At 44.0% G+C, this 16355-nt stretch overlaps 1 protein-coding gene across 2 annotated transcripts in view; it reads right to left on the bottom strand.

The window, feature by feature from the left end:
• The window catches only part of LOC139381795 (tetratricopeptide repeat protein 7A-like), a 44533-nt gene that overhangs the window by 11132 nt on the left and 17046 nt on the right, over positions 1-16355 (bottom strand). For both annotated transcript variants that reach the window (XM_071125560.1, XM_071125561.1), the window contains exons 12-19: positions 15981-16085; positions 13206-13323; positions 12789-12846; positions 12290-12362; positions 11986-12146; positions 5402-5518; positions 5023-5129; positions 1098-1232 (exon numbers count right to left, since the gene is read on the bottom strand). In XM_071125560.1, coding sequence (XP_070981661.1) covers positions 1098-1232; positions 5023-5129; positions 5402-5518; positions 11986-12146; positions 12290-12362; positions 12789-12846; positions 13206-13323; positions 15981-16085 — 874 coding nt within the window. The remainder of the gene's footprint in view (positions 1-1097; positions 1233-5022; positions 5130-5401; positions 5519-11985; positions 12147-12289; positions 12363-12788; positions 12847-13205; positions 13324-15980; positions 16086-16355) is intronic.

Below are 16355 nucleotides of genomic sequence, written 5' to 3'. Positions count from 1 at the left end.
TCACTTAGCCTGTGTGTGTGCGTGCGTGGTACGTGCATGCGTGCGTGTGTGCGCCAACACCGTATATGCCTTTATGCGGTAGCCAAGTAAAGTGTGTGAATGTTTGTTTATCTGTTTTTCAAAGTGGGCACAGATGGGAGCTATTTGCGCACGCTATTATGCCCTCAAATAACGCTACTCAGAAAATAGAAAATCACTATTCCGGATCCCATTTTCTATAAACAATTGTTCATATTCCTCACCTGGGCTTGACACCATAATGAAGAACATGAATAATATTAACGAATCCACCTCCTCTGTGCCTACATGTGAGTGTGTGTGAGATCATGCATAGTGGCTGTGTGTGTGTGTGTTTCGGTGCCTATGCGCGCGCGTGTGTGTGTGTGCGTGTGCGGAGCCAGGTCATGCTGGGTGGTTGTGTCCTGCCCTGAGGAGAAGTGCTGTGTGTGTTCGTGCTGCCTGCCTGTTGGGCCGATCAAGATATGAGATTTGAGGCAGGAATTGATGATCCACATGACAGAGGAATGTGACTGGAGAGGGAGGGGAGAGACATGGGCATGACTGCCCAGCCACACATCCTGCCTGGGCCTGCCTGTCTGGGAGAGGGGAACACACCCTGGGTCACACACAGGTACATTCACTACACTGGCTCGGTCTGTGCTGGGAGGGAGATATAACAGATGCCTCTAACGACTGACTGAGGTACAGTATATGTGTATCTACTGTACATGTGATGTAAAGTTCAGTGGGTTTTTCAGTGAAATTACTCTCAAGGGTCAAATAGAAGACAAATGCCAGATGACGAAAACTACCTTTGCTTAAAATCCAACACAGGGAACTTGACCCTAACTCATCCATCGGTACAGTGATGGCCTTTCTCTCTGCTCAGTTCACAATTATAGGGTAGGATGCACACCCCTGCCCTCTAGCTCCAGTGGAGTGCACTCTCGCTCGCTTCCTATAGCTGGCAGCAGTAGTGTACACTCCGGTGGTAGAGTCTACACTCCCTCCTGTAGCTAATTTCAGTGGGTAAGAAGCTTGTCCTAGCTGACTCCAGTGTACACTAGATAGTTATGTACACTCCCTCCCTCCTGTACCTGCTTGCAGCCAGATGCGCTCCAGGGTGGTCCATATGTAGGTGGGGCCCTGTTTGTGGGCGGAGCTGATGGCTGACACCTCTGACATGGCATGCTCCAGGCGGGATAGAGCAATAGACGGACCGCTCTGAGAACCTGACCCAGGGACAGTTCATAGTCAGCACACATACAGCACTATACACTATCACACACACAGAGCTTGATCTAGGAACAGTTGATACTTAGTCAGTACACATACACACAGAGCCTAGGCCCCTATCCACAAAGCATCTCAGTCTACACTTGACACTTACATGCGACTTCTGCTATCAGAATATGAAGATCGCATTTGAAAAGGTACTTTATGTTCTGATTGTGTTCAGATCTGTCTGACAACTTCAGGAGGTGGTCGGGGATGCATTGTGTGCGGATTTCTCCTCAGTCTGGACTCAATCAGGCTACTGAAAGCGCATACAGTGGTCAACGTCATCAGCACGCCTCCCACAAGTCTCCAGAAAACGTGTGTCTTGGGACCGAGGAACCGTTTCATTATAACGTTGGAAGAACTATGTTCCTAGCGTGTTTGCCGGCCTCATAAACGCTAGCTAGCTAGCTGATATTTACAAAGGAAGAAAAAAAGCAGAGGAAGACACAAAATAAAAAGTCGAGTTAGAGTCTGAAGAGTGAGGACAAAGGAAAGATGGCTGAAGTGGATGCTGAGTTTGAATCAAGCAGCGCATCTAGCAAAGTTGGTGAAAACGAATGTTTTGAATGGACAACAGTAGTAGCGAAAGCTGGAACAAAAAGGAAATTGTCTAAAATTGGAGTGGAGGACACGTGTATGAACGATAATGAATCGCTTGTAGTTGGGATGTGTTTGTTTTTTAGTAAGAATGCAAAAGTGGGAAACCCGTTTGAGGTGTCGAAAATGGTGAAGTATGCGCTGGGAAAAGTGGAGTCTGTCAGAGTGACCAGGAGCATCAAAAGAATCCGAACAGCAGAAGTTTTGTGTTTTGAACTTCGGAGTAGAGCACCCGTCAATGGAGTCATCTCAGGGGTGACGGCACACGTTCAGGTTGAATACCTAAAGAGAATTCCTGGTGTGGATGGGGCCTGGTGTCTGACCCGCTGGGTGAATGGAGAAAAATAAGAAAGTCTGTCGGTCCTGTTGTTTTCTTATAAAGAGCAAATACCTACGCATGTGAAGCTTAGTTATGTAAGATACGCTGTAAGAGCTTTCATCCGCAAGCCATTGCAGTGTAACAATTGTAAAGGATCTGGCTACGTTTCAAGTGTGTGTAGACAGACAGAGTATATTGAAGAACAGTGTGGAGAAGGACGACGGTGTTGCAATTGTGCTGGGATCATGATCCCAACTTCCTGGAGTGCCTTTTAAGGGCGAAGGAGATTGAAGTGGCAAAAGTTAGAGCGGTCAATCGAATCTCCTACACGGAGACGATTAAGGTTGTTGATGAGGATTATCAGAATATTTTTTTGCCTATTCCACCATTTGTAGAATGCATACCGGCATTTGAATATATTGCGGGAAAAGGGAATCCGGGCACACTGTGGACATGGTAGACACATTTAAATGTAGGACGGAAATCTATCAACAGAACTCTAATGATCAGAAATCGAAAGCTGCATGAACTGTCAAGTCTAGACACGACCTCAAAAAAATATCTCAGGGAACCTGTTAAAACCTGTTTTAAGGCAAAAACTACTCCCTGCTCAGAGTAGATTTGAGGATGATGTTAAGACACTGCCTCCACAATCTCTGAGCCAGGAGTAAAATCAACTCATAAAACTGTATCTCAGCTGGTTATCATGACTGTTTGAGGTACTGCAAAGGAAACATAGTAATTACCGTCATTAACGTTGTTGCAAATGATGGGGAATAACCAATCGCAATGAGACATCGCCAGCTGTGAACTCAATTGCATGTTTCAAAAAACAACCGTGAATGTGACTGTACATCACATATTTCAATGGTAAAATGTTTGATATAATTTTGGCCTGAAACTATTACTTTGACACTCATAAATAATATGTTGGTGTCCGGATGGATGGATGGATGGATAGATTTGGCTAATTCTGATGGCTGTTAAATGGGTAATTTGACGATATTACTGTTAGTTCAACACACTCGTCACTCCCGTTTAAAAATGCTCTATCTTTGGCACTTTGGCACAGTAGGCGTCAATGCCTATACGTTGGGCAATTGCAGGCATCTAGGGCTTATGTTAACTTTGACTGTGTTCGATGAGAATGATTGAAAGATCTAACGTTGTATGCAACGTTGTCAACATTATCGGCAAGTCACTTATTTTTATCTTATTATTGGCGCTTGGCTTTTGCGCTAAAGCGATTTAGAATTTTTAAAACGGGAGTGACGAGAGTGTTGATATAACGGTAATATTGTCAAAATTACGCTTTTAAACAACCATCAGAATTGGTTAAAAAAAATACAAACAATTATGCATGCCAACATATTAGGCAATAATTAAGAGTAGGTCAAGTGATCGTGTCAGGCGAAAATTATATCAAATATTTTACCACTGCAACATTTTATGTACAGTCACTGTGGTTGTCTGAAGCGTGACAGAGTTAGTTCACAGTTGGAGATGCCTCGTCGCGATTGGTTATTCCCCATAATTTGCAACAATGTCAACGCTAATGTGTGTCGTCGCTATCTTTCCTTAAAACCACGACAGTCTGAGGTACCGCAAAGGAAAGATGGCGATTACGTTCATTGCCTTTGTTGTAATGATGGGGAATACAACCTATCGCCAGCTGTCACTTCGATCGTACGCTTCATACAACCACAGTAACTGTAGCCTACATCAAATGTTGCAATGATAAAACGTTTTGATATCATTTTCGCGTGACGCAGTCACTTTGCCTACCCTTAATTATTGCCTAATATTATCAAAGACAGTACAAAACTCTGTGCTAATATGTTGGTATGCATAACGTTTTTAAATTTTTTTATTTACCAATTCTGAAAGTCGTTGAAAGCGGAATTTTGACAACATTGCCGTTATATCAAAACACTCGTCACACCCCCGTTCAACATATCGAAATCGCATTGGCACAGTAGTCATCAATCAAGTCACCTGACAATGATGTTGCATACAAAGTTGTATACAATGTTTGAAAGGCCTATAATTTTCATCGAACACAATCAAAGTTAACATAAACCCAAGATGCTTTCAATTGCCCAATTTATTGTCATGCCCAATGCAGGCATCTTTTTTTTTAAAACAACGTGATGATGGGCTCCAGAGGGATACATTGAAATCACGTTTGGTAATTACATAATCGATAGTTTATTTATTATCCTAGTGGTAAGAAGTATTTAGGCATGTCATGTGAAATAGCCCTCGTGAAATAACTCTCAATAGTGCAAGATATAAGGCCTATGGGTGTAGATTATTTATGGTTTGATCATATCAAAACGCACAGGAACCACTGACTCTATTATCAATAAATACCTGCTGGTAACTCTTAACTGGTTAGGACATTGCATGTGGTGTCCAGAAATTCTGTCAACTATAGTGGACTCTTATGACTAAAGAGGCTTCATGCATAGCTTTTATTTTTACCCATAAGAGTAGGAGTAAAATGTCTCTATTCTCAGCACTTACAATTTTCTACTCAAAGAGCTTTGTGGATATGGCCCCAGGTTTTAACAAAATTCTTAGGTTCTTTTTCTGAGATGCTTTGTGGATACGGACTCTGGTCCTTGAACAGTTCATTCTGAATCAATACACATACACGAAAGCCTCTCGTTTACAAACAGCAGATCATATTTTGTAAAGATACACTATCCAAATACTGGTCGCTCTTGCTAAATAGATTTGTGTATTATCTCAATGAGACAAACCTGTCTAAACAAAGGTTACATGGACATCAATACACCCAAGAGGCTGTGGACAGTACAAACCAGTCTCACTGTCCTGGAAGTCTGGCAGGGTGAGGTGGAGGCCACTGGGTTTGCGGTTGAGTGGAAGTGGCTCTGGTGGGTGGATACTGCTGCTGTCATCCCCCTCACTGCAACACCACATGGCAGCTAATCAATACACAGCAGAATCCTTCCCAGCTCCCACTCAGCAGCAGCCATTATAGCCACGCACCCAGTGCAGTAGACAAACACACTCACGAGCACACACGTGCATGCACACACCCACACATGAAACACAAACACATTATAGACACAAGAGACAGACACCCACATGTAACACACTCATTAACCACATAAACAGAGAGACAGGCAGGCAGGCAGGCGGACATATAGACACAGACACACACACCCATACACACACCTGGTACGTGTGAAGTCATAGCGGCTCTGCCATAGCTGCAGCATGTCTTGGCAGGTCTGGAGTGCTACGCCCGGCCCATACAGAGCCTCCTCCAGCTTCACCTTAGTGAACAGCAGACTGAGTGACAAGGAGCACAGACAGCAACACATCAACACAGCATGCATCAATTAGTACACCATTAGCACTTTACACATCGATACACACATTGGTGTGCTGTACCATATACTCGACACATCAGGAACCCCCCCCCCCCCCCCCCACACACACACACACAACATTGGCTCAATGTTGACACAACATGTGTTTGCTAGGTCAGCACATACCGTTGGCACGTCAACCAGGACCTGATGCTACCATCATATAGGATAAGCATGTTTATCACTGTTTGTTCATAGAGCTTTGGTCCTCTGTTTTTCAACAGATAGGAACTGTGTGAGTCTGGGGGGTTACAATATGCTACAGTGGGAGGCTGAGCTGGGAAAGGAAGAGAGAGGTACAGTATGTGAAGGGAAAAGACAGAAAGAGGGAGAGAGAAAGAGTCAGGGCCCTTACTCATCCGTGAGAGAGAAAGAAGCCCCAAAGCGGATGCCTGTCTGTCTGCCTGCTGTTTGTCTGTCTCTTCCTGTCTCCCTGCTCCCCCAACTGGAGCCTCTTCAAATTATTCCTCTCTCTGCTCACCTTTTACTGACAGAGAGCTTGGGTTGGGCACTATCCAGATTTTCTTACAGTCATACCATTTCTGTACCATACCAGGGTATACGGTATTACCGGAAGTGCACACAGGGGGCGCTATTGTTTGACTCGCAAAACAAGTTAGGCAACAGGGGTCTTGATTCAGGAAGGGATTGAATGTCTCTGCTGTAACCAAGAAGCTTGATCTTGACATCTAGCCACTTAGCAAGTTAGCAAACCAAATGCATAGCTGGAGCCCTGAGCTGGATATAATTGATTTGACACAGCTAAGATTTCTTATAGTTATACTTAACTCATAGTTAGCTTTAAGCAATTGCGTAGCACACACCCCCGCAGCACCCGCAAGGCGGGTTGCCCCCAACCCAAAATTATACCGACAGTATTTGAAAATACCCCGGTATACGGTATATAATCGCCCAAGCCTAACGATAGCACTGGTGATCAATAGCACAGCCAGACGGCCCGGCAGCAGGGGAAAAACACCCGGTGAAATGTGGCCCGTTACCGGTTAACGGGTGGGTGGAAGGGCTGGGGTGATGGAGGGAGGGATGGAGGGGCGAGAGATATGCACGAAGTGTCATCTGACATGAGGATGAAAACTGTTGCTGACAGACGTGGTGTTACGGATACACCTGTCAGCGGGGCCAGTGGGTTTCCTATTAGCTACCGTGCAGAGCAGCGTTTAGTAGAGGAGTGGTGTGCCGTGTGTTAGTGGGCTTCCTACTGTGTGTGTGTGTGTGTGTGTGTATGTGTGTGTGTGCAAGCACACTCATCTTGTGACATGCCGCAAGATGAATGCAGAATCAAAGCCTGGGATTAATCATTTTCTTTAGAACAAACTGCGAGACTACACTCTCTCTCTCTCTCTCTCTCTCTGTCTCTCTCGCCTCCCTTCCCCCCTCCCTTTCCACAGCCTCCACAGCTCTTTCGCTTTGTGCTAAAAATGCCTGTTTACTAGCTGATAACAATTTCAAACAGAGACAGAGATTAAAAAAAAGACGGGAAATAGAGAGATAAAAAGACAGTAGCGTTTCCCAGCTGTTTACTTATAAAGCCACGCCGGCCATTTAAGAATGCAACAGGCTAGTACTGCATTTTCAGGTCAAATCTCAATAAAAACATGTCAAATAATAAGGACAATGTCTACACATTTCAACTGTTTCATCCAATTACTGTCTGCTATTAAGATATTTACTGTGGCATGATATGGCTCGAAGAGATGTTTGTCTTTTGGGGGGGGGGGGGGGTCTCCTGTGCTACCTATGGAGGTGGTGTACGAGACGTGAGAAATGAATCGAGATTTGCGTCTTTACACTACAGGAACGTGTGTGTACACGGGTATTTTTATCGTAGAGTAAATGCCTTCTATTTGGGGACCAAGAAAGACAGAAAGTGAGAGAGAAAGCACAAGGATTCAGTGTGTGCTACAACAAATTGACAGTCTGTGCTGCTGTGGTGCAGAAATCCGATGACTAGCGTCACACGCACATGCACACGCGTGCACATACTGTACATGCATGTCATTGTGTACGAATGCTATTCAAACCAAATCGTCTTCAGCACAAATTCTTCACACATTCCCTCTTTTTCTATTTAACAACAGATGTTGACTGCTCCCTCCGCCGATATGACCTCATGGTTACCGGGGCGATGGGCATTCCTGGCGCAGGGAGGGCTGTGATGGGCTGAGCCTGACAAAAAGCTCTTAAATGGGTCAGTCAAATGTCTCTATGGAGAAGGAATGTGTCTGCATATGCATATGAGGGAGAGAAATCACTAGAATATAAGCTTTGATGATACATATATATACATATACAATACCAGTCAGAAGTTTGGACACACCTACTCATTCAAGGATTTTTCTTTATTTTTACTGTTTTCTACATTGTAGAATAATTGTGAAGACATCTAAACTATGAAATAACACATAAGGAATTATGTTGTAACCAAAAAAGTGTTAAACAAATGAAAATATATTTATATTTTAGATTCTTCAAAGTAGCCACCCTGTGCCTTGATGATAGATTTGCACACTCTTGGTATTCTCTCAACCAGCTTCATGAGGACTGCTTTTCCAACAGTCTTGAAGGAGATCCCACATATGCTGAGCACTTGTTGGCTGATTTTCCTTCAATCTGCGGTCCAACTCATCCCAAACCATCTCAATTGGGTTGAGGTTCGTGTGATTGTGGAGGCCAGGTCTTCTGATGCAGCACTCCATCACTCTCCTTCTTGGTCAAATAGCCCTTACACTGCCTGGAGTTGTGTTTTGCGTAATTGTCCTGCTGAAAAACAAATGATACTCCCACTAAGCGCAAACCAGATGGGATGGCGTATCGCTAGTGTCACCAGCAAAGCACCCCGACACCATCACACCTCCTCCTCCATGCTTCATGGTGGGAACCACACGTGCAGAGATCATCCGTTCACCTACTCTGCATCTCACAAAGACAAGGCGGTTGGAACCAAAAATCACGAATTTGAACTCATCAGACCAAAGGACAGATATTCACTGGCCTAATGTACATTGCTCGTGTTTCTTAGCCCAAGCAAGTCTCTTCTTATTATTGGTGTCCTTTAGTAGGCATTTTGCCTTCTGGTAGGCCATCATTGTAAATAAGAATTTGTTCTTAACTGACTTGCCTAGTTAAATAAAGGTTAAATTAAAACATTTAAAATAAATAGTTGTGATTTATTTGCAGCAATTCGACCATGAAGGCCTGATTCACGCAGTCTCCTCTGAACAGTTGATTTTGAGATGTGTCTGATACTTGAACTCTGAAGCATTTCTTTGGGCTGCAATTTCTGAGGCTGGTAACTCTAATGAACTTATCCTCTGCAGCAAAGGTAAATCGGGGTCTTCCTTTTCTGTGGCGGTCCTCATGAGAGCCAGTTTCATCATAGTGCTTGATGGTTTTTGCGACTGCACTTGAAGAAACTTCAAAGTTCTTGACATTTTCCGGATTAACTGACCTTTATGTCTTAAAGTAATGGTGTACTGTTGTTTATCTTTGCTTATTTGAGTTGTTCTTGCCATAATATGGATTTGGACTTTTACCAAATAGGGCATTCTTCTGTATACCACCCCTACCTTGTCACAACACAACTGAATGGCTCAAAATTCCACAAATTAACTTTTAACAAGGCACACCTGTTAATTGAAATGCATTCCAGGTGACTACCTCATGAATCTGGTTGAGAGAATGCCAAGAGTGTGTAAAACTGTTATCAAGGCAAAGGGTGTCTACTTTGAAGAATCTCAAATATAAAACATATTTTGATTTGTTTAACACTTTTCTGGTTACTACATGATTTCATAGGTTTTATTTCATAGTTTTGATGTCTTCACTATTATTCTACAATGTAGAAAATAGTTTATTTTTTATTTTTTTTAACCCTGGAATGAGTAGGTGTGCCCAAACTTTTGACTGGTAATGTAGATATATATATATAATATATATATATATATATATATACAGTGCCTTGTGAAAGTATTCGGCCCCCTTGAACTTTGCGACCTTTTGCCACATTTCAGGCTTCAAACATAAAGATATGAAACTGTATTTTTTGGTGAAGAATCAACAACAAGTGGGACACAATCATGAAGTGGAACGACATTTATTGGATATTTCAAACTTTTTTAACAAATCAAAAACCGAAAAATTGGGCGTGCAAAATGATTCAGCCCCTTTACTTTCAGTGCAGCAAACTCTCTCCAGAAGTTCAGTGAGGATCTCTGAATGATCCAATGTTGACCTAAATGACTAATGATGATAAATACAATCCACCTGTGTGTAATCAAGTCTCCGTATATATGCACCTGCACTGTGATAGTCTCAGAGGTCCGTTAAAAGCGCAGAGAGCATCATGAAGAACAAGGAACACACCAGGCAGGTCCGAGATACTGTTGTGAAGAAGTTTAAAGCCGGATTTGGATACAAAAAGATTTCCCAAGCTTTAAACATCCCAAGGAGCACTGTGCAAGCGATAATATTGAAATGGAAGGAGTATCAGACCACTGCAAATCTACCAAGACCTGGCCGTCCCTCTAAACTTTCAGCTCATACAAGGAGAAGACTGATCAGAGATGCAGCCAAGAGGCCCATGATCACTCTGGATGAACTGCAGAGATCTACAGCTGAGGTGGGAGACTCTGTCTATAGGACAACAATCAGTCGTATATTGCACAAATCTGGCCTTTATGGAAGAGTGGCAAGAAAGCCATTTCTTAAAGATATCCAAAAAAAGTGTTGTTTAAAGTTTGCCACAAGCCACCTGGGAGACACACCAAACATGTGGAAGAAGGTGCTCTGGTCAGATGAAACCAAAATGGAACTTTTTGGCAACAATGCAAAATGTTATGTTTGGCGTAAAAGCAACACAGCTGAACACACCATCCCCACTGTCAAACATGGTGGTGGCAGCATCATGGTTTGGGCCTGCTTTTCTTCAGCAGGGACAGGGAAGATGGTTAAAATTGATGGGAAGATGGATGGAGCCAAATACAGGACCATTCTGGAAGAAAACCTGATGGAGTCTGCAAAAGACCTGAGACTGGGACAGAGATTTGTCTTCCAGCAAGACAATGATCCAAAACATAAAGCAAAATCTACAATGGAATGGTTCAAAAATAAACATATCCAGGTGTTAGAATGGCCAAGTCAAAGTCCAGACCTGAATCCAATCGAGAATCTGTGGAAAGAACTGAAAACTGCTGTTCACAAATGCTCTCCATCCAACCTCACTGAGCTCGAGCTGTTTTGCAAGGAGGAATGGGAAAAAATGTCAGTCTCTCGATGTGCAAAACTGATAGAGACATACCCCAAGTGACTTACAGCTGTAATCGCAGTAAAAGGTGGCGCTACAAAGTATTAACTTAAGGGGGCTGAATAATTTTGCACGCCCAATTTTTCAGTTTTATATTTGTTAAAAAAGTTTGAAATATCCAATAAATGTCGTTCCACTTCATGATTGTGTCCCACTTGTTGTTGATTCTTCACAAAAAAATACAGTTTTATATCTTTATGTTTGAAGCCTGAAATGTGGCAAAAGGTCGCAAAGTTCAAGGGGGCCGAATACTTTCGCAGGGCACTGTATATATATATATATATATATATATATATTGCTACAAATACGATATAAATGCAACAATGTTTGATTCGCTCTGTCCTTCTCTGACTCCATATCTCCTTATTTACCTGTCTCTATATATCATTAATTTACCGCTATCTATTTTCACTGTACCCCTCTCTTCTTGACACCATAGAGACCAACACTGACCCCAAATGGTCGTGCTGTGAAGAACATGTCTTAGATCATTATTGCAGACTCTAGGGTGAGGTGGCACTGCGAAATACTCAAAATACCATGTGGCTTTCAAATATGCATATTATTCTTATAGCAACACTGTGGCATGGGCCAATTGCATGGTCGACTAATGTGTGTCTGTGGTTTTTTATTACTGCATAATGTTGTCTGCTTCTCAGAGAGAGGGAGTACTGCAACTCCAACCTACATGGAAGAGTTGGGGTCAGTGCGGCAGTGTGAAAAGGGTAAGGGTGTGTGGGTAGACTCCTCAGCGCAGTGCGGATGCCCGGTCTGGCACATCTAAATAAGGCCTTCAGTGAGTGTGTGTGGCTCTAGTGAGGAGCTCAGACACCCTATCCCCACACAGAGGTCTGGGCCTGGGCCTCCAGAGCACCCGGCTGGGTGACACACACCAGAGTTAGGCTCTCTACCCACACACACACACACACACACACACACACACACACACACACACACACACACACACACACACACACACACACACACACACACACACACACACACACACACACACACACACACACACACACACAGTTCCATGATACAGGAGAGTGGCGACCTACTTGAAGTTCTCAGGGTGTTGGCTGAGCGCTAGTGTGAGGGTTTCGAGGGCATGTTGGTGGTGTTTCTGGGCACTAAGCAGAAGGGTCAGTAGGTGGAGGGAGTGCAGGTCGTCCCCACGCAGAGACAGAGCCACCTGCAGGGGATCCATGGCAGCTGCCACCTGCTCACACACATACCCACAGTGAATGGGGAGAGGAGAAACCGAAACTTCTGCGTAGAAGATCCAGAAGATGGAGAACCACTATGAGGAGCCGTAGTGGTGTGTGTACTACAGTATATGTGTGTGTGGCAGTGCTGACTGACCTGGCGTACAAGAGCCAGCTGGAGAGACAGGTAGAGAGCAATCTTAGCATCATGGGGATCCAGTGCATGGGCTCTTCAGAGGAGAGAGATCACACTCAATGACAATGCAGAATAACACACAAACTGTAGTGTACGCTAATTATAAAAACAAACACACAGGTTAAGACCAACCTAGATTGACAGAGTGGCCTTGTGGTTAGATTGTCCGCCCTGAGATTGGAAGGTTGGGAGTTTGATCCCCGGCTGAGTCACACAAAAGACTGTAAAAATGGGACCCGATGTGTCTCTGCTTGGCATTCAGCATTAAGGAGATAGATTCGGGGTAAGGCCCTGTGATAGACTAGCGTCCTGTCCAGGGGGTGTACTTGTACATCAAGCTGCCTCGCGCTACAGAAACAGGAGATGGGCTCCTGCTCCTATGAGCCGTTCTGAATTGCACAAGCCAAGCCTCGTGGCAAAGGATACTTACTTAGACTGACAGAGAGAGGTTGGTACGTACTTATGCAGATTTTGCAGTGCTCGTCTGTTGAACCCATCCCGATCAGCTTTCAGAGTGGCTGGAGAGAGATTAGGTACAGATGGACAAATCCATCAGTGGAGAACAAGGCATTTTGGGCGACATTTTCATGGTGGATTATAATGAGGTTTACGGTATTTATCGCACAGTTCTGAATCCTGAAAATATTAGTCGCCCTTTGTGAGTACCAACTCATATTCATTCCGACACAATTCACCTCTGAATGAAATACTGCACAGGCGACGGGGAAGGCCAATTAATGAAAGTGTGGATTATCAGGACAAGTGAGTTCCGTGGGTTCTCTCAATGGCGGATTCCCGGTGAATCGGGACAAGGGCCACCGTTTGTTAGAGGAAACCAATCCTGCCTCGTAGAGCAGCTCATAGTGGTGTCTCTTACCGTCAGAGGCCTGCAGACTGCAGCACAGCCCCACAGTCAGGTACGCACGGGACAGGAACTCTGCAGCCTCCTCTCCCATGGACACCACACTCTGAGACAGGGCCTCAGCCTCCTCCAGCTATCACACACAGATACACGCAAAGATAACAGTCCGATGTGGTATGGGTCTGCTGAAGTACTTACTAACCTTGTGAGCTCAACTGTGAGCTCAAGGATTTAAAGGCATGTTCAGTTGGTTTCGGATTGTCTTGTTTAGTGAGCTTTTGTGTTTGCATAGCATAGAGCGTTTGTATAGTCTGAAGGGCTGTATCGTGGGCAGTGTGTGGTTAGTTTAAGGACACTGTAGATTCAGGTGAAGAACAGCGCACTAGAGTCCCCCGTGTGGCTGAGCTGGGACGAGGTAAAACCGTGTCACTCAGTGTGAGGTATGGGGAGGGGTCGGTGAATTGCTTTTGACACGGTGCCAGCAGAACAGCAGGACAGCTGCTTAGACTCTCCCTGACTGTTCCCCCTCCCCTTTCCTCTCTCTTTCTATCTCTCCCCTCCCTCATCCTCCTCCTCCTCATTCTCTATCCCTCTCTTTCTCAGAATACGGACACTATCAACAAAGTTCCATACAATAGAAAGGAAGAGAGCCATTATGTTATTATGGGATATATCCATTTGAATTGAGTTCCTTTTTGACAGTGTCCATTTTGATTTAAACAAAAGATATTTGCCCATGGAAATGGCTAAACATTTAGGAGATAAAGGTGCTCCTTTATTCAAGAGCATGTTGTGTCTCTACCGATGGCGGGCACAACACAAATGACCCAACTCAGATGATGTCAAATTAGGATCTAAGCTACAACATATGCGAATATGAAACAAAACGGAGTTGGCGCGTTTTTAGATAACGTTTAATGACATAAATGTCACAAAAAAAATATCATTTTTTTCCCCCAAGACATTTAAAATAGTCTGACAACCCTGTTTGTAAGCTTTTAAATCATGTTAATCTCAACAGTTTGTTTATATTTTCCAGTGATTCATTTTTAAAAAAATGTTTTATTGTTTAATACTAAAATAAGATTATTCAAATATGCATTATTAAATGCTCCAGGGGTAATTCCGTTAGCATGTTTTTCTAGATTTAGAACATAAAACAACATTTAAAAAGCAAACATTATGCTTTAGGTCTAGCAAAGCAAATACTTCAAAAGTTTAAGCATACTGTTGTAGAACAGTGTTAAAAAAAACATTGTTTTATAGAACTTTGTAGTACATCCAACTGGCCTCACAACAGCAGACCACGTGTAACCACGGCAGCACAGGACCTCCACATCTGGCTTCTTCACCTGCGGGACCATCTGAGACCAGCCACCTGCACAGCTGATGAAACTGTGGGTTTGCACAACCGAGGAATTTCTGCACAAACGGTCAGAAACCGTCTCAGGAAGCTCATCTGCGTGCTCGTCATCCTCACCAGGGTCTTGACCTGACCTGCAGTTTGGCATCGTAACCGACTTCAGTGGACAAAATGCTCACCTTCGATGGCCACTGGAGAAGTGTGCTCTTCAAATCAAATCAAATTGTACTGGTCACATACACCTGGTTAGCAGATGTTAATGCGAGTGTAGCGAAATGCTTGTGCTTCATGGACACATCTCAGTTTCAACTGTACTGGGCAGACAGCGTGTATGGCGTCGTGTGGGCGAGTGGTTTTCTGATGTCCATGTTGTGAACGGAGTACCCCATGGTGGCAGTGGGGTTATGGTACAACGAGCACAATTGCATTTTATCGATGGCAATTTGAATGCACAGAGATACCGTGACAAGATCCTGAGGCCCATTGTCGTGTCATTCATCCGCCGCCATCACCTCATGTTTCAGCATGATAATGCCCAGCCCCACGTTGCAAGGATCTGTACATTAATACTGGAAGCTGAAAATGTGCCAGACTTGTCACCCATTGAGCATGTTTGGGATGCTCTGGATCGACGTGTAATACAGCTTGTTCCAGTTCCCGGCAATATCCAGTAACTTTGCACAGCCACTCTATTCCCAGTCATGTAATAGGGCCTAATTAGGGCCTCATTTATTTATTTCAATTGATTGATTTCCTTATATGAACTGTAACTCAGTAAAATCTTAGAAATTGTTGCATGTTGCGTTTATATTTTTGTTCAGCGTAATAATATTGAAAACATTTGGATTTCTTTCCCTTATTAAACTCCCTAAATGTAATTTTTACAATCAAATAATGCAACAAAAATCATATATATTTCTTTCAACAATAAAAATAACATTCCACAGTCGGACACAAATCCCTATTGGTCACTCCACTCCTACTAGGGGTCAAAACTAGGGGTCAAAGACCCTCGAATGACTCTAGTCCCAAAGTCCCAGACTCCCAGACAATACAGTGCAAATGCGTAGTTCCAAGGGTCAAGATGTGTAATGTGTTGCTCTTTGGTCCCATAGTATCCTATTGTGATTGTAAGGCTGTAAGCTCCTTAGTCTCCCCAGCCACATCTGATCTCTAGCCCCTCTGTTGCCATGCCACCATGCGTCTCCTAATCCTACACTACCCCCCTCCTGGATCAACAACAGGCCCGGCATTGCTAGGCTGGTTATCACAGTGGTTGGGGCGGAGGTGGGCGTTCGTGTGGAGCGTGGTTATGTAATAATGGTGGCGGCGATTCTGAATGGTGACCGACGGCCCGTATGGATGGTATGCATAGCATGTCGTGTAAAGGTATCGTGAAATAGAGAGAGACTGTGTGTGTCATTCACCCAGTGCAGTTGGCCGATGCAGACTTTGGCGGCCAACATGGGCAGTGAGGGGTCCTCGGGTCTCATCCTGGCACACTCCTTGAGCACAGACACGGCGCCCACACCCTGTAAAACACAGGCACACACGCATGGTCACTGACACGTCGAGAAGTCGTCTCACACACACACACACACACTCATGCTTACGCACACTCTCCTACAGTGTAGACAGAGACAATCTAGTCTACTGATATAACAGGAGCATAGATCACGCGCATATTTACTTTCTGTATAGAATAACACAGAAAGGGAGTCATATAGGTCATTCATCAATGCACTACACACACACACACTCTCTCGCTCCCTAACTCACACACCTGGCCCTAAATAGAAGCA

Source organism: Oncorhynchus clarkii, chromosome 23 (assembly GCF_045791955.1).
Source record: "Oncorhynchus clarkii lewisi isolate Uvic-CL-2024 chromosome 23, UVic_Ocla_1.0, whole genome shotgun sequence".
In the NCBI taxonomy this organism is placed as follows: domain Eukaryota; kingdom Metazoa; phylum Chordata; class Actinopteri; order Salmoniformes; family Salmonidae; genus Oncorhynchus; species Oncorhynchus clarkii.
This window is presented reverse-complemented; position numbering and strand designations above follow the sequence as displayed.